The sequence below is a fragment of the Pristis pectinata genome, chromosome 35 (genome assembly GCF_009764475.1).
Source record: "Pristis pectinata isolate sPriPec2 chromosome 35, sPriPec2.1.pri, whole genome shotgun sequence".
NCBI classification, from domain to species: domain Eukaryota; kingdom Metazoa; phylum Chordata; class Chondrichthyes; order Rhinopristiformes; family Pristidae; genus Pristis; species Pristis pectinata.
In genome coordinates this window covers 16,782,139-16,806,093 of record NC_067439.1, presented here as the reverse complement: position 1 = coordinate 16,806,093, position 23,955 = coordinate 16,782,139, and the positions used below count along the sequence as shown (strand labels likewise).

The 23,955-nt window shown below is 46.4% G+C and overlaps 1 protein-coding gene across 9 annotated transcripts in view; it reads right to left on the bottom strand.

Annotated features, from left to right (window-relative positions):
• LOC127586448 (ryanodine receptor 1-like) overlaps window positions 1-23,955 on the bottom strand; it is a 625,703-nt gene that overhangs the window by 21,102 nt on the left and 580,646 nt on the right. For all 9 annotated transcript variants that reach the window (XM_052044410.1, XM_052044408.1, XM_052044411.1 and 6 more), the window contains 8 exons: window positions 21,407-21,643; window positions 4,483-4,613; window positions 4,022-4,064; window positions 3,612-3,742; window positions 2,506-2,566; window positions 2,041-2,187; window positions 1,728-1,862; window positions 115-271 (listed from right to left, as the gene is read on the bottom strand). In XM_052044410.1, coding sequence (XP_051900370.1) covers window positions 115-271; window positions 1,728-1,862; window positions 2,041-2,187; window positions 2,506-2,566; window positions 3,612-3,742; window positions 4,022-4,064; window positions 4,483-4,613; window positions 21,407-21,643 — 1,042 coding nt within the window. The remainder of the gene's footprint in view (window positions 1-114; window positions 272-1,727; window positions 1,863-2,040; window positions 2,188-2,505; window positions 2,567-3,611; window positions 3,743-4,021; window positions 4,065-4,482; window positions 4,614-21,406; window positions 21,644-23,955) is intronic.

Sequence of the window (23,955 nt, the reverse complement as noted above, 5' to 3'; positions counted from 1 at the left end):
AAGATCAGTCTTCCAAATTTGTTTCTGGTGTGTTTCAGAGAGCAAAGAATGTGGATGGCAAGCTCATGTCACAAACTGGGGCCAAGATTTAATTTAATAAACTTTGTGTCATACCTTGAATGATGGCGAGGAGGATAACAATGACAAAAAAGAAGAACGTAATGTCAAAGACGACACGGTACAGCTCATATTCATCTCCAGCTGGGTCTTCAATCTCATCACCAATACCACCACCAGCTCGTACACCCACATACATGTGGAACAGGTAACACTGCCAAGTGGAGATATAGACATAGGTTAGAGGCTCTGTAACTTATAAATACTGAGATGCAATTCTGCTTTCAACTAGAGCAATCTCTAAGACAATTCTCTATAATTGTTGTCAGATAGGTTTATCAGCCTCTGCAGGTACTGTTGATATTGTCTCATCGGGAACAGCAAATACAATTTCACTTGATCACCCTGATGTTATCTTTGTATGAGGAGACATTTAAGATTGAGGAAAAGTCTTAATCTTAGATCAATCAATTACGACACAAAAATTGGCAGAGTTGCAGATGGTGAGGAAGGATGTCAAAGGATTCAGGCGGATATAGACCAGTTGCAAATATGGGCAGAAAGTGGCAGGAGAATCTAGACAAGTGTGAGGTGTTGCACTTTTATATAAAGAAGGTGGTTAGAACATAGAACATTACAGCACAGTACAGGCCCTTCGGCCCACGATGTTGTGCTAACATTTTATCCTGCTCTGAGATCTGCCAAACCCTTCCCTCCCACATAACCCTCCATTTTTCTATCATTCATGTGGCTATTTTCGAGTGTGGAATTTATAACACCACACCTCCCTGCATATAGAAGTTTGATAATCAGATTAAGGAATCAAAGGAAAGGCTGACATTGTGAGATGGTGGTGTTCAGGATTATTCTGGTGTTATGAAATTACGGATAGCAAATATTAATTACAATGAGAACCAGTCTTCAGGAAATAAAACTTGTTTGCAATTTTAACTCCAACTGATACTTTAAGGCCATTGAAACCAATCATTAGGTGTGGAGCATTCTGATTCTGTCCCATTGAAACGACACAGTGGAAGACAACAGATGAATGTTCATGTTAATTGATGGTCATTGAAACCTTCATGATGAGACCAGGGAAGCCATTAAATGGCCATCTCCTGAATTAACACTTTATTAAAGATTTATCCCTGCCACTTAATGCACAGTTCAGGCATGTGTGCTTTGTCACTTAATATTCTGGCTGTTTGTATATTCAGGGAGCCATCCTTCAACACTATAACAAAAGAGGTATATTTAGGATGTCTGGAGTTTGTGCTCAGAAGTTCTCGGACTAGCCTTTTGAATATTCAGAGGAGTTCTGCTGGTTGGGATGTGTTCTCATTGTAAGTCTGTAAAGTTATCTGGCAACATTCAAAATGTTAAAGTTATAGCCATTGGAAACTGTGATTGATCATATATTTGTTCTTAAAAAGTATAAAACGTTGTGTGGAGAGAGGAGAACTCCAGATCTGCTGTGTTGAATTAAAAACCTTTTATATCTCCCAGCTACAGCTTTCGTCTAGCTCAGTTCAGCAGTTACAACATATGGGAGAAGGCTTATGTGGAATAGTAACAGCAGGAGACACCTTTTGGTCCAAACAGCCAATTTCTACGCTGTAAAAATATATGTGAATCTTTATCATTTAAAAAGAAATTAACTGAAAACTTACTGTCATCATATCATCACATTTCATATCTGGCTCATCTTCATCCTCACTCTTGTTATAAAATTTGCGGAAGAAGTTAAAGGCCACAACTGTGTAGAGATACACGACGACAGCCAACAACCCAACAGTCATCATCAGCTGCAGGAAATGGAAAGCAACAAGTTTACACTGGTGGCCTAGGAGAAATCAATAGGCGGCTCCTTGTAGAGCAAGTGTAAAGAGTTTCACTTCCCTGTAACTCGATAAGTGGGAAGCAAGGTGTTGTAGAATATTGACGAAGGGTCTGCTTCTGTGCTTGTATAACGCTAGGTCTTACCTGTTTGCCATTGTGAGTTACAGAAGACAGGATGGTGCGAAGGGTCTTGACACCCATAGCAATATCCAGCAGGTGAGCAGCAAAGAAGAAGTTGTTGTAATGGCCAAGGATAGACATGATCAAATACCAGCAAAGATATAGGAAGGACTGATGAAAACAAAACATAAGTATTAAAATTGCTCCAAACCATGCTGAAGAACTTGTCATACAGACAGGCTAATGAATTACATGAATGAAATGTACAGTTTCTTTTCAATATCAGAATTATCTAAAAAAAAGCCCAACCCTTCCCTTTCCCTTCTTTCATGTAACATTGCACACTTCATGTGCACTTGCTAAAGCTTTACAATGTAACACTGTTGGTCCAAGTTTAATCAGTTTGCTTTCCATCCAATGATACATAAAGTATTTTGCTCAAAACATTTTCTTTCTGTGGCACTTTACAGAGTGTTTGTGTCTACTTACATTGTCAGTGAATATCACACCAAACTTCCAAATCTGGTACTTGATATCCAAAGATGTGATCCTACAATCAAGTGAAAGATAAACATAGGAAATGTTAGATAAGTGAAACCCGCTTATTAATATGTGGAAGATAAGTGTGGGTTTATACTTTAGGAAAAATACTTCCATTTGGCATTTTCACTTCAGTCATAAAGTTATAAGGTCACACAACAGGCCCTTCAGCCCATCAAGTCCATGCTGACTATCAAGCACCCATTTACACTAATCCTATACTGATCCCATTTTACTCTCCCAAAATTTCCATCAACTTTCTACAGATTCTACCACTCACTTACACACTGGGGGCAACTTACAGTGACCAATTCACCTACTAACCTGCATGTCTTTAGGACGGCACGTTACAGCGCCAGCGGCCCAGGTTCAATTCCTGCTGCTGTCTGCAGGGAGTTTGCACATTCTCCCTATGTCTGCATGGGTTTCCTCCGGGTTCTCTGTTTTCCTCCCCCATTCCAAAGACATACAGGTTAGGAGCTATGGACGTGCTATGTTGGCGCCAGAAGTGTGGCGACACCTGTGGGCTGTGCCCAGCACATTCTCAATAACGCAAAAAGACACATTATGTTTTGATGCACATGTGACTTATAAATAAATATCTTATCTTATAAAAAAACCCATGCAGTCACAGCGAAAATATACAAACTCTACACAGACAGCACTGCAGGTCAAGAATAACCCAGATCACTGGCACTGTGAGGCAGCAGCTCTACACTCTGCTGCCTGAGCATTCAAAGCTCTCATTTGGTATCTGAAGTTAACTAACCTTCTCCTATTCAAAATTAATCAGCATGAAACTTAGGCAGCAGAATCTTGCAATCTGGTCACTTTGACTGGCCCTTCATTGTGTGATATCTGGACCATAGATTAATCACTGGACCATCTGGCAACATCAAATAGCGTGGCAGTCACAATCCCACTAAATGAATGTGGTTGGGATTTCACTGGCTTCATTACAAAATCAGAACAAAAATTCTGGCTTTATTACAGAATGCTTCAGATCAAATGGATGTAAGTTTAGTACCCAGTGGAAAACCAAGGCAGGCACATACCATGAAAGAACAGAGTTATCGGTCATGGGTTTCTTTTCCTGAGGCACAGTGACATCCAATGCACTCATGTCCATGCCCAGCAGCTCTGCGATACGCTCCCTGCCATAGATATCACCGTACTTATCCAACACCTGGGAACATAAGAAAAAATATTAAAGTGCTTGCTTTTCAATGTGTGCTCCTAAATTTCTTTGCTATAATAAGATCTGGTGTGTAATTTTTAATAATTTGTTATAGGTTTCTTATTGCTAAACTAAAGGCATGCCAAAGACCAATAGCTGGAAGACTAAACAATCCACAATTGAAATTGCTGTAAAAAAAAATCCGCAGTGAGAAGTAAGAGTCCAGTATCTGAAAAGTCTTACATTTTTAGACATTTTTATGATTATCTTTCAAAAATACATAATTACCTTTCTTTTGACAAATTTGTCCCAGTAGTTATTTGGGAATGACCTATACATTGATAAAAGAAAATATTGTCAATATTATGGTAATATTGATCCTTTCAGAACAGCAATTCTGACAAATGAATGGGATAGAACCTCGTGTTACACTGGCCTAGTGTTCATCACTGTGAGGTGGAAAGTGATGGGACAGACCTACTTTCTGACTATGTCAGGAATGGTCTACAGTATGTGGTGTAACAGTATATTCCTGTGTTGTACTGTACTAAGTAGAGTAAGTTTTCTCTCACAACAGGCCATTGTCAATCAATCTGCAATGAGTGAACATCTGAAATCCTGAAGCAGGATTATAAACCTGTTACCACCTTCTGATACAACTCCTTTGTAATCAGTTTGTAGCCAAATGTTGCTTGAATTATAATTCACATTTAAGCCAGTTTTATAATTTAGAAATGGGTGTGTCTTACGGTGTATTAAGAACGAGCCGATCCCACTGTCCTTTAATATCATCGTCAGCAGGTTGCTCTGTAATATATGATCCGTCAAATTCCAATTTCCTGGCAAGCTCCTTCTCCCGTTTAAAGATGACCAAAGGAACCTAAAGGAGTTACAGAAAATAAGAAACAATTTTTCTGTGAAAATAATGGCAAAGTGACACATTCATTTCTATTTCAGAGGAAATGCTGAGCAACTTCAACACCGAAAGCCAAAGGTTGCTCGTCAATATTCACTCACTGCCATTAGCTTCATGAAAATGGCCCCTCACTACCTGTGCCACCATTGAACTCTGCTGCACTGCTCACATTGTAAATGCAAAATGAACCACGAAAGTTTAAGTCTGAGTAGACTTTGAAATGATGTCATAGGTATCACTGCCAGTCAAGCTCCATCACAATCACACGTGTGAAGACTCATTTCCTTAGGTTTTAATTACTTTTGACATTTTAAATTTTAAATTAACTCCAGGTAAAACATGTTAAACAGATATTGCACAGCAGATCTGTCACATTTTGGTAGCGAACCCACAGCAGGAAACGTCAGCCGCATCCGACACCCCTGTCTGTTTACTGCCTGCACCATTCTCATACAACGACACAGGAGAGGGCAATCAGCCCATCGAGTCTATGTTGGCTCTCAGAGAATTTCCATTCCCCAGAGTATTTCCTTGTAACATTTTCTCATGCCCAACAACTTCCATGCACTGCTTCTCCTGCTACCCTGCTATCCAGTTACACTAGCCAACACATAGTTGTAATTTGTAAGGAAACCAGAACACCCAAGGTAAACCCAGGACTATGCAAATCCACACAGACAGCACTGGGGGTCAGGGTCAGACCCACAGCACAGTAACTGTTGTGCCATTGTGCAATGTTGCCACTTCATTTACCTGCATTCCTGCAACTGCAGTTATTTTCTGTGGGCCACCGGGTGAAACTGTTGGGACCACCCCTCACAGGGGAGCAGGCCTTAGGCAACAGTGGATCCTGATGACCTTCCATTGGACCACCCTGATGGTCTTTTGATTGCCTACTGACGTCAAAGGCATTTCAATTGGATTGATTATCAGAGACATTTAAAATTGTCCAAAAGGATTTAAATAATTAATGAATTACTTAAGAACAGATATAAGTGCCAGAAATTAATTAAAAAATATCTGGATTAAAGGGAAAAAAAACTGACCTGGACTTACAATTTCAATCAAGATCAGTGTCACATTCAAATGAAGAACATTGGGGTTTCCCAGCTCGGAATGTCTGTGGTCTGCCCCTGGAGTCAGTGATGAATCCAGGAGTAGAATGGGACACCAGATGTGTCAGCTTTCAACCACCGGCTCAATAGTGACCTCTGCATCACAGATCCTCTGGCTAAAAACGAGAATGGCTTATCCAGTGTGGTATGTACAGTGCACAGCATTATTAAGGTGCCAACATATCCCACTTTTGAGACTTTTGCAGTGGTCCAGAAAGCATCATCAAAAAATCTCAACAGTTTGATATCATAGCTCCACCCCAATAAAACCAAGGGTGAGTTTACTGAATTAATACCATCGGACTGGATGTGCTGACAGTGAGAATGAATGGATAACAGCAATACACGTCAGTGTTTTCAACACTTCCACGTGTGCATGCTGAAGTCTTGATGTACGGGAAGTGCTGCAGGCTGGATGAGAGTTCACTTGACCTTTCCGTCTGCCCTCAATGGTGGAACCAGGGGTGCCCCATGATGTCCTGAGCTGCGTGGCTCGATACACCTCATACCCGGTCTCTCAGTTTTGTGCCAGGCTGAGCCATCATATCTGGTAGCCCCATTCTTTGTGTATGCTCACCGACCTTCAATGATAAGTGAAGGGAACTAGCACTTCATCACAGCCAATGTGAGTGCGACCACGCAATAGCTGTTGAGGCAGCTCACCCTTCAGAATCACTATGATACTGAAATAAGTTATTTGCTGGTGTAAGATCTTGATTCCTGATAGACAATGAATGATGCTTTCCATTAAAAACAAGCTTCACTTCAGCGACCTATGTGATTGTGAAATAATTTGAATAAATCACAGTTACCATCTTAGTCTGCTGATGACTGCATATGATCGTCCAAACATATCATTAAGCTTCAAAACCTGGGCCCCTGTACTTCCCTCTGCAACTGGATACTCGACTTTCTCATTGGCAGACCTCAATCAGTGAGAATTGGTAACATCTCCTCCTCACTGACCATCAACACAGGTGCTCTTCAAGGCTGTGTGCTTAGCCCCCTGCTCTTCTCCCTCCAGATACATGACTGTATGGTTATGTACAGCTCCAATGCCATATACAAATTTGCCGAAGACGCCATTGTTATTGGACGAATCACAGGTGTCAGCGCACGGGAGCGAGGTAGGACACCTGGTTGAATGGTGCCACAACAATAACCTCTTGTTCAACGTTAATAAAACCAAGGTGCTGATTGTTGACTTCAGGAAGGGGAAGGAGGGCAAACATCTCACAGAGTCATATAGTACTTCGGCCCTACCGGTCCATGCCGACCAAGATTTCCATCTAAGCCAGTCCTATCTGACCGCATTTGGCCTGTATCCCTCTGAATCTTTCCTATCCACGCACCTGTCCAAGTGCCTTTTAAATGACGTTGATGTACCTGCCTCAACCACTTCCCCTGGCAACTTGTTCCATATACTGACCACCCTCTGGGTGAAAAGGTTGCCCCTCAGGTTCCTATTAAATCTCTCCTCTCTCACCTTAAACCTATCCCCTCTAGTTCTTGATTACCCAACCCTGGGAAGAAGACTGTGCACATTCACCCTGTCTATGTCCCTCATAATTTTATCCACCTCTGTAAGATCACCCCTAATTTCCTATGCTCTAATGAAAAAGTCCCAACCTGCTCAAACTCTCTCCATAACTCAATCCCACAAGTTCTGGCAATATCCTTGTAAATCTTCTCTGCAGTCCTTCCAGCTTAATGGCACCTTTCCTACATCAGGGTGACCAAAACTGAACACAATATTCCAAATGTGGCCTCACCAATGCCTTGTACAACATAACATCCCAACTTCTATACTCAGTGCCCTGATGGATAAAGGCCAGCATACCGAAAGCCTTCTTCACCACACTGTCTACCTGTGACTCCACTTTCAGGGAACCATGCAGTTGTACTCCAAGGTCCTTCTGTTCTACAACAATCCTCAGGGACTTGCCGTTCACTGTGAAAGTCCTACCCTCATTTGTCTTCCCAAAGTGCAATACTTCCCACTTATCTGAATTAAACTCCATTTGCCGTTCCTCGGCCCACTTACTCAGCTGATCAAGATCCTTCTGCAAAACCTGATAACCATCTACCCTTGACATCTTCTACTCTTAAGGACAGCTTCTACCCCACTGTGATAAGACTATTGAACGGTTCCCTTATACAATGAGATGGACCTCACGATCTACCTTGTTGTGACCTTGCAACTTATTGCACTGCACTTTCTCTGTAGCTGTGACACTTTACTCTGTACTGTCATTGTTTTTACTTGTACTACATCAATGCACTTTGTACTAACTCAATGTAACTGCACTGTGTAATGAATTGACCTGTACGATCGGTTTGTAACACAAGCTTTTCACTGTACCTCAGTAGAAGTGACAATAATAAACCAATACCAATACCAACTACTTTAGTCCCATCAGCAAACTTACTAACCATGCCTTGTACAGTCTCATCCAAATCATTGATAGAGATGACAAACAACAATGGACCCAGCACCGAGCCCTGGGGGACACCACTAGTCACAGGTCTTCAGTCCATAAAGCAAGCTTCCACCATCACCCTCTCCTTCCTCCCATCAAACCAATTCTGTATCCAATCAACTAATTCTTCCTGGATCCCATGCAGTCTAACTTTCTATAGCAGCTTATAATGCGGAACATTATCAAAGGCCTTACTTAAGTCCATATAGACCACGTCTACTGGCCTGCCCTCATCAACCGTCTTGGTTATTCCGAATTTGTGAGACATGACCTCCCACACACAAAGCCATGCTGACTATTCCTAATCAACCCCTGTCTTTCCAAATGCTTGTATATCTTATACCTCAGAATCCCCTCTAGTAACTTCCCCTCTAGGCTTACTGGTCTATAGTTGCCAGGTTTTTCTTCGCAGTCCTTCTTAAATAAAGGCACAACATTAGCCACCCTCCAGCTTTCGGCACTTCACATGTCGCAAACAATTATGCATATATCTCAGCCAGGGCTCCTGCAATGCCCTTAGATATACCTGATCAGGCCATGGAGATTTATCTACCTTCACATGTCTTAAGACATCCAATACCTCCTCTGCTGTAATGCAGACTATGCCCAAGACCTCCCCAAAATGGACTCCCAAGACTTTGGTCTTTGAGAGGCTCTACTCACTCTCTAGTTACTCTATTTCCCTTAATATACTTTATCTCTTTGGATTCTCCTTAATCTTCTCTTCCAAATCTATCTCATGCCCCCTTTTTGCCCTTCTGTTTTCCTTATTGAGTACACTCCTGCATCCCCTATACTCCTCCAGGGATTCACTTAATCCAGCTGTCTGTACCTGACCCACTCCTCCTCCTTTATCCCGCTATCTCTCGTCATCCAGGGATCCCCCCCTCGTGCCAGCCTTTCCTTTCACTCTAACAGGAACATGCAGATCTTGAACTCTTGATGTTTCATTTTTTAGAGAATCCGACTTGCCTGCGAACAACCTACTCCAATCAACTTTTGTAAGTTCCTCTCTAATACCATCAAAATTTGCCTTGTCCCAGTTTAGAACTTTTAACTTGTGGACCAGATCTGTCCCTTTTCATAACTAATTTAAAACTAATAGAACTATGGTTCACTGGTCCCAAAGTGCTCTCCCACTGTCACCTCAGTCACTTGTCCTGTCTCATGTCCCAAGAGTTGGCCAAGCTTTGCCCTTTCCCTATTAGGGCTTTCAATGTATTGCCTGAGGAAAACTTCTCTGAACACACTTAACAAATTCCACTCCATCTCAGCCCTTGGCACTATGGCAGTCCCAGTCTATATCAGGAAAGATAAAATCCCCTACTATGATACCGCTACTATTCTTGCAACTTTCTGCAATCTCCCTGCATATTTGTTCCTCTAATTCCTGTTGACTATTAAATATCTTGATTAGTCACATGTACATGGAAACACACAGTGAAATGCATCTTTCTTGAGTGGAATATTCTGGGGGCAGCCCGCAAGTGTCGCCACGCTTCTGGCGCCAACACAGCATGCCCACAACTTCCTAACCCGTACATCTTTGGAATGTGGGAGGAAACCAGAGCACCCGAAGAAATCCATGCAGTCAAGGGGAGAACGTAAAAACTCCATACAGACAGCGGCAGGAATTGAACCTGGGTCGCTGGAGCTGTAAAGCATTATGCTAACTGCCACACTACCGTGCCTGCCTATTAGGGGCCTACAGTACAATCCCAACAAGGTGACCATCCCCTCCTTTTTTTGCAGCTCCACCCATAAAATCTTACTGGATGATCCCTCAGTAATTTCATCTTGGACAACTGCCGTGGCGTTCTCCTTAACCAGAAATGCAACTCCCGTTCCTCTCTTTCCTCCACCTCTATCCCACCTGTACCCCGGAACATTGATCTGCCAGTGCTGTCCCTCCCTTAGCCATGTGTCTGTAATGGCTATAATATCCCTGTCCCAGAAGAGATCCCAATGGTCCAAAAATCTGAATCCCTGCCCCCTGCACCAACTCTTCAGCCATATCCTCCTATTCTGACCCTCACTAGCACGTGGCGCAGGGTGTAATCCAGAGATTTCTACCCTTGATATCCTGCTTTTTAACCTCTTTCCTAATTCCATAAATTAATTCTGTAGGACTTCAAAGTTCTTCAAAGTTCTTTTCATCCTCCCCTTACGGTACATGTTGACTATCGGTCTTGTGCCAGTACTTAGCCTTAGATGGAGTTTACCACCCGCTTTGGGTTGCATTCACAAGCAACCCGACTCCGAGAAGACTCCATCCCGATGAGCCAAGGGCCCACAGAATTCTTTTCCCCACAGAATCAGCCTGGGAGACGTTGGAACAGAGTCCTGACCAGGTACAGACTAAGTATTTAAAAAGCTTCAGTGTTTGCGCGGGCTTTTTCCCACAGAATCGGCCTGGGAGATGTGGAGCAGAGGGTCCCGACCAGATACGGACTAAGTATTTAAAAAGCTTGTGTGTTTCGTGTGTTTTCGCGGGCTTGTTTTCTCTAGCAGAATTTAGAAGAGCCATTAAAAGGAGGTCGTGTCAAGCGGAGCGGCCATTGTTGGAGTGGACAGAGTCAGAGTGAGTGGCTTTTGCACAACAGGCTTCGACATCAAGAGGCGGAGGCCATCTGCAACAACACTGGTGAGTAGCTGGTAAGTTAGGGTAAGGTTTACTGTTATTGTTATAATCTTTTAAGTAGACTACAGCTAGGTAGGAAGAAACATAGTTCAGATGGAGGGCAAGGGGATGTGCTGCAGCTGCATGATGTGGGAGCTAGTGGACCCAGCTGGAGTGCACGGTGACCACATCTGCAGTAAGTGCTTGAGGCTGGAGGAACTTTGGCTCAGAATTGATGAGCTGGAGGGTCACAGCTTCAAACACTGCAAGGCATTAGGGAGGAAGAGAGATACGTAGATGCTGTGCATCCGGAGGCAGTCACCCCACTTAGAGCAAGTACTTCTAGGGTCCAGGAGGCAGATAGATGGGTGACTATCAGAGGAGAGAAAGAGAAAGGGAACAGGCAGACAGTGCAGAGCACCCCGGAGGCTGTTCCCCTCAAAAACAGGTATTCCGCTTTGGATGCGGTTGAGGGCGATGACCTACAGGGATCAAGCGGCAGTAGCCAGATCTGGCATTGGGATCATTGGGTGGGTCATTGGGATGGCACTGGGACTGGTCCTGCTGCTCAGAAGGGAAGAAGGGAGAAGAGGAGGGCAATAGTGATAGGGGACTTGATAGTCAGGGGAACAGACGGGAGGCTCTGTGGACATGAGCGAGAATCCCAGATGGTATGTTGCCTCACAGGTGCCGAGGTCCAGGATGTCTCTGATCGGGTCTACAGCATTCTTGAGCGGGAGGGAGAGCAGCCAGAAGTTGTGGCTGTTTTCCCTCCCAACATAGGTAGGAAGGGGGATGAGGTCCTGAAAAGTGACTTTAGGGAGCTAGGCAGAAGGCTGTAGAACAGGACCTCAAGGGTAGCAATCTCAGGATTGCTGCCAGTGCCATGTGATAGTGAAGGTAAGAATAGGAGGAGATGGCAAATGAATGTGTGGCTTAGGAGTTGGTGCAGGGGGCAAGGTTTTAGATTTTTGGATCATTGGAATCTCTTCTGGGGAAGGTGGTATATTGTGAAGTGTCATGGCTGTCATGTGACACCATTGACCACATGGTCGAAAGCCACACCACTGTCAATCAAGGTCTGGCTCCATCCACCCAATAGCACACACATTTGACCATTGGCCTTTGTACCTGACCCTGAGTTATTGGCTTGTTTGAATTACCTGGGCTGGACCACCTAGCCCTCCAGCACTATCAAGAGTGCCACATGTGTGTGGCTCTTTCTCTTTTGATTGCTCCAGGAATTGTGAAACAATGCTGAAGAGACCATTGTGCACTTCCAGAAGGGTTAGGAGTGTCCTAAGTAGATTCCTGGTAGGGTGGAGCTGATGCTTGCACTGAGGTTGAGGGGTCAGGCATTGTATTGTTTCTTCCTTAATCATTTGTAACCAGTTGTGTGTGTGTGTGTGTGTGTGTGTGTGTGTGTGTGTGTGTGTGTGTGTGTGTGTGTGCGCGCACGTGCGCGCGCATGTGCATCTTGCTCTTGTTGCGATTTCCCCCACGTTCGTGATCACCCATGTGCGTGTGTGCAAGTGTGCGTCTGTTCCCGTTCATCCTGTCCTGCGTTTGTCTTTGCGAATAAATCATTTTAACTCCAAAGACAGTGTCCAGAGTCCTTGCCCTTTAAGACCTTACGAACTTGTCTTACAACATTTGGCGCTGCAAGCAGGGTCTGGAAGGTCTTGGCTGGACACAGACTCGAGTGGGGAAGGGTGCTTTGGAACGGGGGAAGGCGGCCAGTGCAGGCACTGAGGATAGGATTCCTGGCTGGACCGATGAGATTGAGGGATCTGGGAGCTTGGCCAGCATGCTGGTAGACCACTGCAAGCCAGTGGACTGGGCTGAGCAGTTAGACCCCCCTGGTGAGAAACTGGGGCACCACATGGTCTCCCTCTTCCAGAAGTAGGGATTTCCCAGGGCCAAAGGGAATCAAAGGGGTGCCTCCTGGCTACTTGCGTCCCTCCTGAGATGCCAGGTCAGGATTACTAGCCAGTTGCAGAATACATGTCTCCAGAAGGAAAGGGAGATAGAGATGCTCCAGCAGCGATGCTGTATGCTGCAGGAGGCAGTTCAGACCTCCCAGACCCGGGCCAACGACCTCAAGGCCAGGGGTACTGAGGCCGCCTGCAGGCTGATTCAGCTACAGCAAGCGCAGGCAGCCTGCCGGTCTGGCTGGAAGCCAGACCCTTTCAAAATCCGAGCCTTGGTCTGGCACTGCGACAAGCTGGACGCATGGCTGGGGGATGGGGACATATGGATGGATAATTATGAGAAGGGGGTACCCAAAGAGCCTGAGTCTCATCACACCTGCCCTCCCCCCTATGCATTCGAACCCCTGCATGCTCGAACCGTCGTTACGCGGTCTCAGGTCCAGTCAGGATGGGGCCTCGCGGGGAAAAGTGCCCGCGGCCTCTCCTAGACCCCGGTGACCCGGGACTTCTCTGTCACGGAACTTATCCAGCTGGCAGATTGGTACCACCATGGTCAGGCGAACAGCTGGCCGCATGGCTGCTCCGACTGTGGAATGAGGGGGCCCCAACGTGAGCTTCTCTCACTAGGAAGCGAGCACCCTAGGGAGCTTATCTGATCAACAGAGCATTAATAACGCCCTGCAGGCGCCACTGGGAGGGATCGGGGACACTGCTACCCTGTGGGATTGGGTAGTGGCCGCCATGAGGGCCCGGTACCCTACCCTCCTCGAGTGGGATTTATACGTACGACCACAGTGGAGCACGGATAGTGAAGGCACCAGGGTCATCAGGGAATGGGCACTAGTGACCAGCATTTATGGGGGGACCGGCGACCTCAAGCTTTTAGAGAACACCAAGACGACCAGCGCGCAAGCGGGATATCTGGTTGCCACCGCGCGCCCCGACCTGAGGCCAGTGGTCCTGCCCCTCATGGGACCGGCTAGTGGGAAGACCGCACGGGAAGCCATCACTCTCCTGGAAGGGCTAGAGTACATGCAGCGGGGACGAGGGCTGGAAACACCACCTCTCGTCTCAGGCACAAACAGTTGTACCGGGGACCTGTTGCACGCAGGGGTGGACCGCACTAGCATAGATGGGGTCCTGACCTCCACTCTCCACGCTGGGTGGAAAGAGCTCTGTGAGGGGAAGTCCAGCTGGGGGAAGACCCACAACCACCACAGGACCAAGTCCGACACAGGAGGTGCCCCCAACTGCCAGACCACATGGGCTGCCCCCGCAGACACTGATACTGCCTCCGCCCCTCCTCCACTTGAAACAGTCTCCCCGTCCTCAGGGCTCAGCTCTGGGACCTGCTGCGACAGGAAATGTCCTATTTCCGCCAGCAGGAACCCTCATCCATGGGGGGGGGCAGACCTCCACCCCCCCCCCCCATAGGATGAAGGCCAGAGTCCCCAGCGCGTTTTCTCCATCACCCTCCCCCACCTGGGGGACCTGAGGCCACATATACCCGTAGCGGTACACTGGGGAAAGGGGAACGTGCAGAGGTGGATGGCACTCGTCCACACGGGTGCCCGACACACCATCGTCCCAGGGAACCCTGCTGCCTGGAAGGGGGCACAGATGCAGATAGAGGGGTTGTGGGGTGTTCCCTTTTGCCTGCGAGGGAAGTCAAGGTCCTCATGGCCATCAGGAACCAACCTCCTCGAAATGTAACTGTTTTAATAGCAGCCTCACCTGAGTGCATACTAGGGATCAATGTCTTAAAGGGACAGTCCTTACAGACCAACCGGGGCAAGTTCACTTTTGGAGTCGCCCAGGCCACTGTGGTAGTCGGGGCAGCCAAGTGGGAACCGGTTGTTGTTCCCCCTCCCTCCAAGGTCGTCTGCAGCCAACAGTACAGGGTACGGGGAGACACCAAGCCATCACTGAGGCCGTCCAAGCCCTGCTGTGGGAGGGAGTCATCCGACCCACAGCCTCCTCCTTCAATAGCCCCATCTGGCCCGTCCGCAAAAAGAATGGGACGTGATGCATATCGGTGGACTACAGACAATAAATCTGCCTCCCCCGCTGCTGCCGTACCCAACATTGTCACTCTGGTTGAGGACATTTCGGGGTGCCCGGACAAACCGTGGTATGCACTTGTGGATTTGGCTAATGCATTCTTTTCCAACCCCCTCCATCACACCTCCCAGGCCCAATTTGTATTCACTTGGGATGCGAGACAATACACCTTCCAACGTCTACCACACGGGTACATTTATAGCCCCACAACATGCCACGGGTTAATCTCCCCAGATTTGCAAACCATTCAACTTCTTCCAGGGGTGTCAACCGTCCATCACATTGACAATATTCTCATACAAGGGCCGTCTGAGGCCATTGTTTCAGAGGCTCTTGATATGCTAATCTCCTCAGAGAATGGGGCTGGGCCATTAATATGGAAAAGGTGCAAGGCCCAGCCCAGAATGTATTGTTTCTTGGGATCCAGTGCCACGAGGGCAAACGAGATATTCCTGAAACTGCCCGAAACAAAATTTTAAATTTTGCCGTCCTCTTAAGCAAAACTGACACCCAGAGCTTCGTGGGTCTCCTCGGCTATTGGCGGCAACATATACCCCACTTCACCATGCTCCTGAGACCCCTCTATAGGGTCTCTCGAAAGAAGGCCACCTTTTCCTGGGGACCTGAACAGCAGGCTGCCTTTGAGGCAGCCAGGCAAACTGGAGCAAACCCTGCCACTTGCCCTCCTCCAGGAAGGGGTCCCCTTTGAGTTACAGGTCTCTGCTAGTGAGTCGTCTGCTGAATGGAGCCTCTGGCAGAAGGTCCAAGGGCGCAGAGTCCCACTTAGCTCCTGGACCAAATCACTGCCTGGGGCCGCCACTTGCTACAGCCCTTTCGAGCGCCAGCTGCTTGCCTGCTACCTGGTGCTCCTTGCCACGAGCACCGAATTGGCACCGACCCTGTGATCCTTCGCCCCACCTGCCCATAATGCGTTGGGTCAAGTCCCCTGACTCCACACACAAAGAGGGCCAAGCCCAGAGGTCCTCGATAGTGAAATGGAAATGGTACATCGCTGACTGGGTCGACCCTGGTCCGGAAGGGGTCAGTCATCTCCATGAACAGGTCCCACGACCCACCCCCAGGCATTCCTGAGATCCAGCCCTCCCCTGTGCCCTGGGGCCAACCCTTCAACTCCCTCAACCCTGAACAAAAACTGCACGCTTGGTTCACAGACGGCTCCAGCCGCTGGAAAGGGGGGAAGCAATATTGGAAGGCGGTGGCACTTCGTCCTGCCACGGGTAAAACCTTGACCAAAGAGGGAGTGGGTGGATCTAGCCAACTGGCGGAAGTGGCAGCAGTAGCACTTACTCTACAGAACACCACCGGCCCAGTCCATATCTATACCGACTCTTGGGCAGTGGCCAACGGTATGGCGGTGTGGATGGCATGGTGGAACGAAACGGGGTGGGAAATTCATGGACGCCCCCTCTGGGGACAGGAACACTGGCATCTTATCTGGGATCAGGCTGCCAAAAGACATTTTAACTCCAAAGACTGTGTCCAGAGTCCTTGCCCTTTAAGACCATACGAACTTTTCTTACAACAGGTGGGACCTGTACAGGTTACACCTTAACTCGAGGGGGACCAATATGCTTGCAGGCAGATTTGCCAGTGTGGTTCGGGAGGGTTTAAACCAGTTTGCAAGGGGAATGGGAACCAGAGGGATAGGTCAGTGGAAGAAGTGCGTGGAGTAAAGCCAGATCTAACATATAGAGAAGCTTTGAGGAAGGAGAAGCAGAGCACAGGGTATAAAAGTAAGGCGGATGCGCTAAAGTGCATTTACTTAAATGCAAGAAGCATCAAGAATAAGGGTGATGAACTGAGAGCTTGGATAAGTACAAGGAACTATGATATTGTGGCTCTTGCAGAGACTTGGCTGTCACCAGGGCAGGAACGGATACTGAATATTCCCGGATTTCAGTGTTTTAAAAGGGACAGGGAGGGGGGGAGAAGAGGAGGAGGGGTGGCGTTACTGGTCAGGGACACTATTAAAGCTGCAGAAAGGGTGGATAATGTAGCAGGATCCTCTCTAGAGTCAATATGGGTGGAAGTTAGGAACAAGAAAGGAGCAGTTACTCTACTGGGAGTATTCTACAGGCCCCCTGAAGCAGCAAGGATACTGAGGAGCAGATTGGGAGACAGATTTTGGAAAGGTGCAAAAATAACAGGGTTATAATCATGGAAGACTTCAACTTCCCAAATATTGATTGGCACCTGCTTAGTACCAAAGGTTTAGATGGGGCAGAGTTTGTAAAGTGTGTCCAGGATGGATTCCTATCACAGTATGTTGACAGGCCAATGAGAGGGAATGCCATATTAGATCTAGTATTAGGTAATGAACCGGGTCAGGTGACAGATCTCTCGGTGGGTGAGCATTTGGGGGACAGTGACCACTGCTCCATAACCTTTAGCATTGTCATGGAGCAAAGAGGACAGGAAGATATTTAATTGGGGAAAGGCAAATTATGAGGCTATAAGGCTAGAACTTGCTAGGGACATGTTCGGCACAGCTTTGTGGGCCAAAGGGCCTGAATTGTGCTGTAGGTTTTTCTATGAGTATAAACTGGGGTGACATTTTTGAAGGGAAATGTACTATGGAGATGTGGTCGTTGTTCAGTGATCTCTTGCAGGAGGTTAGGGATAAATTTGTCCCTGTGAGGCAGGGAAAGAATGGCAAGGTGAAGGAACCATGGGTGACAAGAGAGGTGGAATATCTGTTAGGAGGAAGAAGACAGCATACATAAGGCTTAGGCAGCAGGGATCAGATAGGGCACTTGAGGATTATAGGGTAGCAAGGAAGGAACTTAAGAAGGGGCTGAGGAGAGCAAGAAAGGAACATGAAAAGGCCTCGGCAAGTAGGGTTAACCCCAAGGCATTCTTCACTTATGTGAAGGGCAGAAGGATGATGGGAGTAAAGGTAGGACCGATTAGGGACAAAGGTGGGAAGATGTGCCTGGAAGCTGTGGAAGTGGGTGAGGTTCTCAATGAATACTTCTCTTCAGTATTCATCAAGGAGAGGGGCCTTGATGACGCTGAGGACAGTGTTGGTAAGGGTTATGTTTTAGAGTATTTAATATCAAGAGAGAGGATGTGTTGGAGCTGTTAGAAAATATTAGGACAGATAAGTCCCCGGGGCCTGATGGAATATTCCCCAGGCTGCTCCGTGAGGTGAGGGAGGAGATTGCTGAACCCTTGGTTAGGATCCTTGAGTCCTCGTTGTCCACAGGGATGGTACCAGAGGATTGGAGGGTGGCGAATGTTGTCCCCTTATTCAAAAGAGGTAGTAGGGATAGTCCAGGGAATAACAGACCAGTAAGCCTTATGTCTGTGGTGGGCAAGCTGTTGGAAAGGATTCTTAGAGATAGGATCTAGAGGCATTTAGAGAATCATGGTCTGATCAGGGACAGCCAGCATGGCTTTGTGAAGGGCAGATCATGTCAAACAAGCCTGATAGTCCTGATAGTGTTCTTTGAGGATGTGACCAGACAGATTGATGAGGGTAGTGCAGTAGATGTGGTCTACATGGATTTTAGTAAGACATTTGACAAGGTTCCACATGGTAGGCTTCTTCAGAAGTTCAGAGGGCATGGGATCCAGGGAAGCTTGGCTGTGTGGATTCAGAATTGGCTTGCCTGTAGAAAGCAGAAGGTTGTGGTGGAGGGAGTGCATTCAGAATGGAGGGCTGTGACTAGCAGTGTCCCACAAGGATCAGTTCTGGGACCTCTAATTTTTGTGATTTTTATTAATGACTTGGATGAGGGGGTAGAAGGGTGGGTTGGCAGGTTTGCAGACAACACAAAGGTTGGTGGTGTAGTGGATAGTGTGGAGGATTGTCAAAGATTGCAGAGGGACATTGATAAGATGCAGAGCTGGGCTTGGAAGTGGCAGACGGAGTTCAATCCGGAGAACTGTGAGGTGGTATACTTTTGAAGGACAAACTCCAAGGCAGAGCACAAAGTTAATGGCAGGATCCTGGGTAGTGTGGAGGGGCAGAGGGATCTGGGGATCCATATCCACAGATCCCTGAAAGTTGCCTCACAGGTGGATAGGGTAGTTAAGAGAGCTTATGGGATATTAGCGTTCATAAGTCATGGGTTCGAGTTTAAGAGCCGCGAGTTAATGATGCAGCTCTACAAAATTCTGGTTAGACCACACATAGAGTACTGTGTCCAGTTCTGGACGTCTCATCATAGGAAGGACGTGGAAGCATTGGAAAGGGTGCAGAGGAGATTTACCAGGATGCTGCCTGGTTTAGAGAATATGCATTATGAGGAGAGACTAAGGGAGCTAGGGCTTTACTCTTTGGAGAGTAGGAGGATGAGAGGAGACATGATAGAAGTGTATAAATTATTAAGAGGAATAGATAGAGTGGACACCTAGCGCCTCTTTCCCAGAGCACCAGTGCTCAATACTTCATTTAAAGCATGGCTTTAAAGTAATGGGTGGGAAGCTCAAGGGAGATATCAGAGGAAGGTTTTTTGCCCGGAGAGTGGTTGGGGCATGGAATGCACTGCCTGGGGCGGTGGTGGAGGCAGATACATTGGTCAAATTCAAAAGATTGCTAGATAAGCATATGGATGAATTTAAAATTGAGGGATACGTGGGAGGAAGGGGGTTAGATAGTCTTAGGCGAGGTTTAAAGGTCGGCACAACACTGTGGGCTGAAGGGCCTGTTTTGTGCTGTATTGTTCTATGATTCTATGACTTCATCCCATGGACGGCACGGTAGCATAGTGGTTAGCACAATGCTTTACAGCGCAAGCGACCTGGGTTCAAATCCGGCCACTGTCTGTAAGGAGTTTGTACGTTCTCCCCGTGTCTGTGTGGGTTTCCTCCAGGTGCTCCAGTTTCCTCCCACATTCTAAAGACGTACAGGTTAGGAAGTTATGGGCATGCTATTTTGGCACCGGAAGTGTGGCGACACTTGCTGGCTGCGCCCCAAAATCACTACGCAAAAGATGTATTTCAGTGTGTTTCGATGTACATGTGACTAATAAAGATCTTATCTTATCTCTTATTTTATCTTCTATCTACTTCATTTGTGCCAATGTGCACAATGACTTCTGGCTGCTCATCCTCCCCCTTGAGACTGTGGTAGTATATTTTGGTGGATCAGAGGTGGAGACTGTCAGCAGTTTTAAATTCTTGGGCACTAATATATGAGATGACCTGTCCTGGGCCCAGCACATAGATGCAATCACAAGGAAGGCGTGTCAGTGTTTTCTCTGGAGCGATGGAGGCTGAGGGAAGACCTAACAGAAGTTTATAAAGTTACGAGAGGCATAGATAGAGCAGACAGCCAGTATCTTTTCCCCAGGGTCGTAATGTCTAATACTAGAGGGTATGCACTTAAAGTGAGAGGGATAACATTCAAAGGAGATGTGCGGGGCAGGTTTTTTTGCACAGAGAGTAGTGGGTGCCTGGAATGCACTGCCAGGGTTGGTAGTGGAGGCAGATGTGATTGAGTCAACTAAGAGCTTCTTTGAGCCTCTGCAGAGAATGCTGAGAATGGAGGGATATGGGCCACATGCAAGCAGAAGTAATGAGTTTAATTAGGCATCATTACATAAATTAGTTTGGCACATCATGGGCCGAAGGGCCTGTTCCGGTGCTGTACCGTTCTATGTTCCTTCTTCTAACATGAGTGAGAGCACTGGTGAAGCATTTACCCTAAGCTGCCCTTTCTGCAGAAACCTCCCATTAACATGGAGGATTGAAAGCAGTAGAAAAAGGTGAAACTGTGAAAATGATTGTGCAGGGACGTCTGACTTTATTGATGATACCTGTTGTTGTTGGTTGAGTTGTGCCTCTAGCAATGACACTTTGTCAGTTCTGTCCAACTGTGTACCTTGTGGTGGTGAACAATTGTAAAGGCTTCATGTGAGCATCACCTGGAGTTCTACAAAGGATTTCTCATTGCGGAATGAGTATGGACTTCAGCAGTTTCAAACATTAGCCCCTCAATGCATCTCACTACCCACTGCATTCCGTTTTGATCAAGATTTTGTTACACGCATTATTCTTTGTAGCATCAGCCACAATGCTGATGAGCCAGCATCGATGTTGAGAGCTATCCAAAGGTTCAAGAAGTCAACTAAAGCTTAGACTTGCAGAGTGGAGCTGCTCCAAAGTAAGTGTGTTTTATGTAGCGGTCCCAGTTGCTTAAGCAAGTTGGTACTCGTCAGATATTCTGCGTAGAAGTCGGTCGATCGTATAATCTCTGGTTCTTTTGCCAATAACTTTAACTATCCTTTGGTCACTGACTGTGTGAATGTATCATAGCCATCTCTTTAACAATATAGCAGCTTTTTCTAAATCTAGCAGAAGTTGGAAAGGACTAAAGTATGAGATAAACAAAGCTATTAAAATTTCAAATGTGCCATTGTATAAGCAGCCACTATTAATGTCACATTTAAGTATCTGAAATAACAAACTTTCTAATTAAACACAAACATCACAAGGTAATAAAGATGAATGTCTAACATGCGGGTGAACTGTAGATCTTATTCTTGGAAGAGGTTGAGGTTCAATTTTAAATGTTTCTCCTTACCTTTAAGTAGTTGTATCCAATAATACAGAGGAAGGAGAGCAGTGTGTGAAGAATCGAGAGGATTTTCAATGTTGGTGCCATATAACCTGTACTCTCTTCAAGAACGTAATAAACCAGCGAATCTTCATCCTCCTCCTCCTCCTCTTCATCTCCATTTCCATTTCCAAAACCAGTGCTTACTATTTCGTCCTCAAAGCCTGACCCTTCAAAATCTTCTTCATCTTCAACCACTGACACCTTCCATGCACAAAAAAATAATTTATCCATCACTTGTCAAACTCCAAGACTTCCCTAATCAGGCTATGTGAATCAGCTGATCTGTCACTGATTATTTTTCATCCATCACTGGTGCTGCAAGGGACTGTGCTTAATTTGGGAAGGAGGATGGAGGAGGAAAGTGCAAAGATTTGCAAAAATGGAACATTTCCATTTCTCATAATGTCCTAAAGTATATCACAGTGAGTTAAATATTTTTCAAGGATTTGATGTTATAATAGTGACTCAGGAGACAAACTATCCATTAATATCCACAATAAATCCACTGACTCCCACGGCTCCCTCAACCACACCTCCTCCTATCCTCTCCTGTAAGGATGGCATTACCTTCTCTCAGTTTCTCCACCTCCACTGTATCTGTTCTCAAAATGAGGCTTTTCATTCCACTATCTCTGAAATGTCCTCATGTTTTTCAGGAAACATCGGGAAACATCGTTTTCCCTCTATCATAGTTGACGGAGCCCTCAACCGAATTTCCTCAGTTTCCCAAACGTCTGTTCTCACCCTCACTCTCCCCAGACAGAACAGAGACAGAGTTCCCTTGGGCCTCAGCTTTCGCCACACTAATCTCTGCATCCAGCATATCATCCTTCGCCAGTTCCGCCACCTGCGATAGGATGTCACAAACCCTACCCCTTTTCAGCATTCCACAGGGACCACTCTCTCCATGGCCCCCTGGTCCGCTCATCCCTTCCCATCCAACCCTCCCTGTCCACAGCCACTTTCCCCTGTTACACCTGTCCCAACACCTCCTCCCTCACCACCATCCAGGGACTGAAACACCCCTTCCAGGTGAGGCAGAGATCCACGTGCACCTCATCTGGCCTTGCTTATTGCATTCAGTGCTCGCAATGTGGCCTCCTCTACATCAGCGAAACCAAGGATAGACTGGGGAACAGTTTTGTGGAGTCACCTTGAGCTTCCAGTTGCACCTCCCCGTCTGTCCTCGGTCTTTTCCACTGCCACAGTGAAGCAAAATGCAAACTAGAAGAACAGCACCTCATATTTCACCTGGGTAGCCGACAACACAGTGGTATGAACACGGAATTTTCCAATTTTGGGTACCCCACTCCCTCAGTATTCCTTTCCTATTCCCACCAGTCCACACAGGGTCTCTCTCCTTTTGATCATCTTTCCATATTTCCATCTGCCCATCACCCACACACTTCTCCCTCCACCTATCCTCCCTATCCCTTCCCCACCTGGTTCCATCTACCCATCATTCTGGTTTCACCTCACCTCCAGCCTCTGGCTATACCTCCCCCACCCTTCCCCCCCATTGTTCGTTGTCTTTTCCTTATCTGTTTCCACCTATCACCCACCAGGCTCCGTCTCTGAACTTCCTCTCCCATTATCTGGCTCCATTTGCCTATCCTCCACCTCACCTGGTTCCATCCCTGTCTCACCCCTCCCCCTCACCTCTTTGTACTGGCCATCTTTCCTCACACTTAGTCCTGAGGCAGGATCACGACATGAAACGCTGACTGTCCCTTTGCTCCTACAGATGGCGCTTGACCCACTGAGTTCCTCCAGCAGTTTGTTTCTTGCTGCATAATATTAGTAAATCTGTTTCACAGATGTTTACTGAGAGAAATGTTGGCCACTACATTGAGAGAATATGTACCACAGGAGTGTGCCATCAAGAGAACGCACACCACAGTTCTTATACCTTATCATCTTAAAATATATCTGAACAGACAGATGATGATTAAATGTTCCATCTGAAAGGTGGCAGCCACGATAAGAAGGTACTTTATGCAAAACACAAGTGCCACCTCAGATTTCATGCTCAAATGGAACTTGACTTTTGTCTTGGCCAAGCTGACATTTGCTAAAAGGTTACAATTAGATTGCACAGGACAGGCCGTTGATACAAAATTCCATGCTTATAGTGAACACCAACAAACTGAAGTATACAGATTTGGTATTTTGGCACTTAGCAGTTTTTAACAGGTACAAACAGGTTGTGTCATGTTAATTTACGGACATTTGAAATTTCGGCATTTACATAATAACAAAATTTAGTTGGCCTTGAAATAAGTTCTGTCAGCAGCCAGCTCAAAGAGAGACAAGCTATATTACAAGCAGTCCAGCCTGAAGCCTGAATATTGCAATGATTGGAGGGATTAAAGAAAGGACTCTTGACAGGACTGCAAAGAACGACACCCAAAGGAGCATGTTTATTATTGCACCACAGAAACTCTCCAGTGCTAAGACTGTTGCCAAGGAGTGATGCTACATGGATGCAGTCTGCAAATGGCTGCACTTTGGGG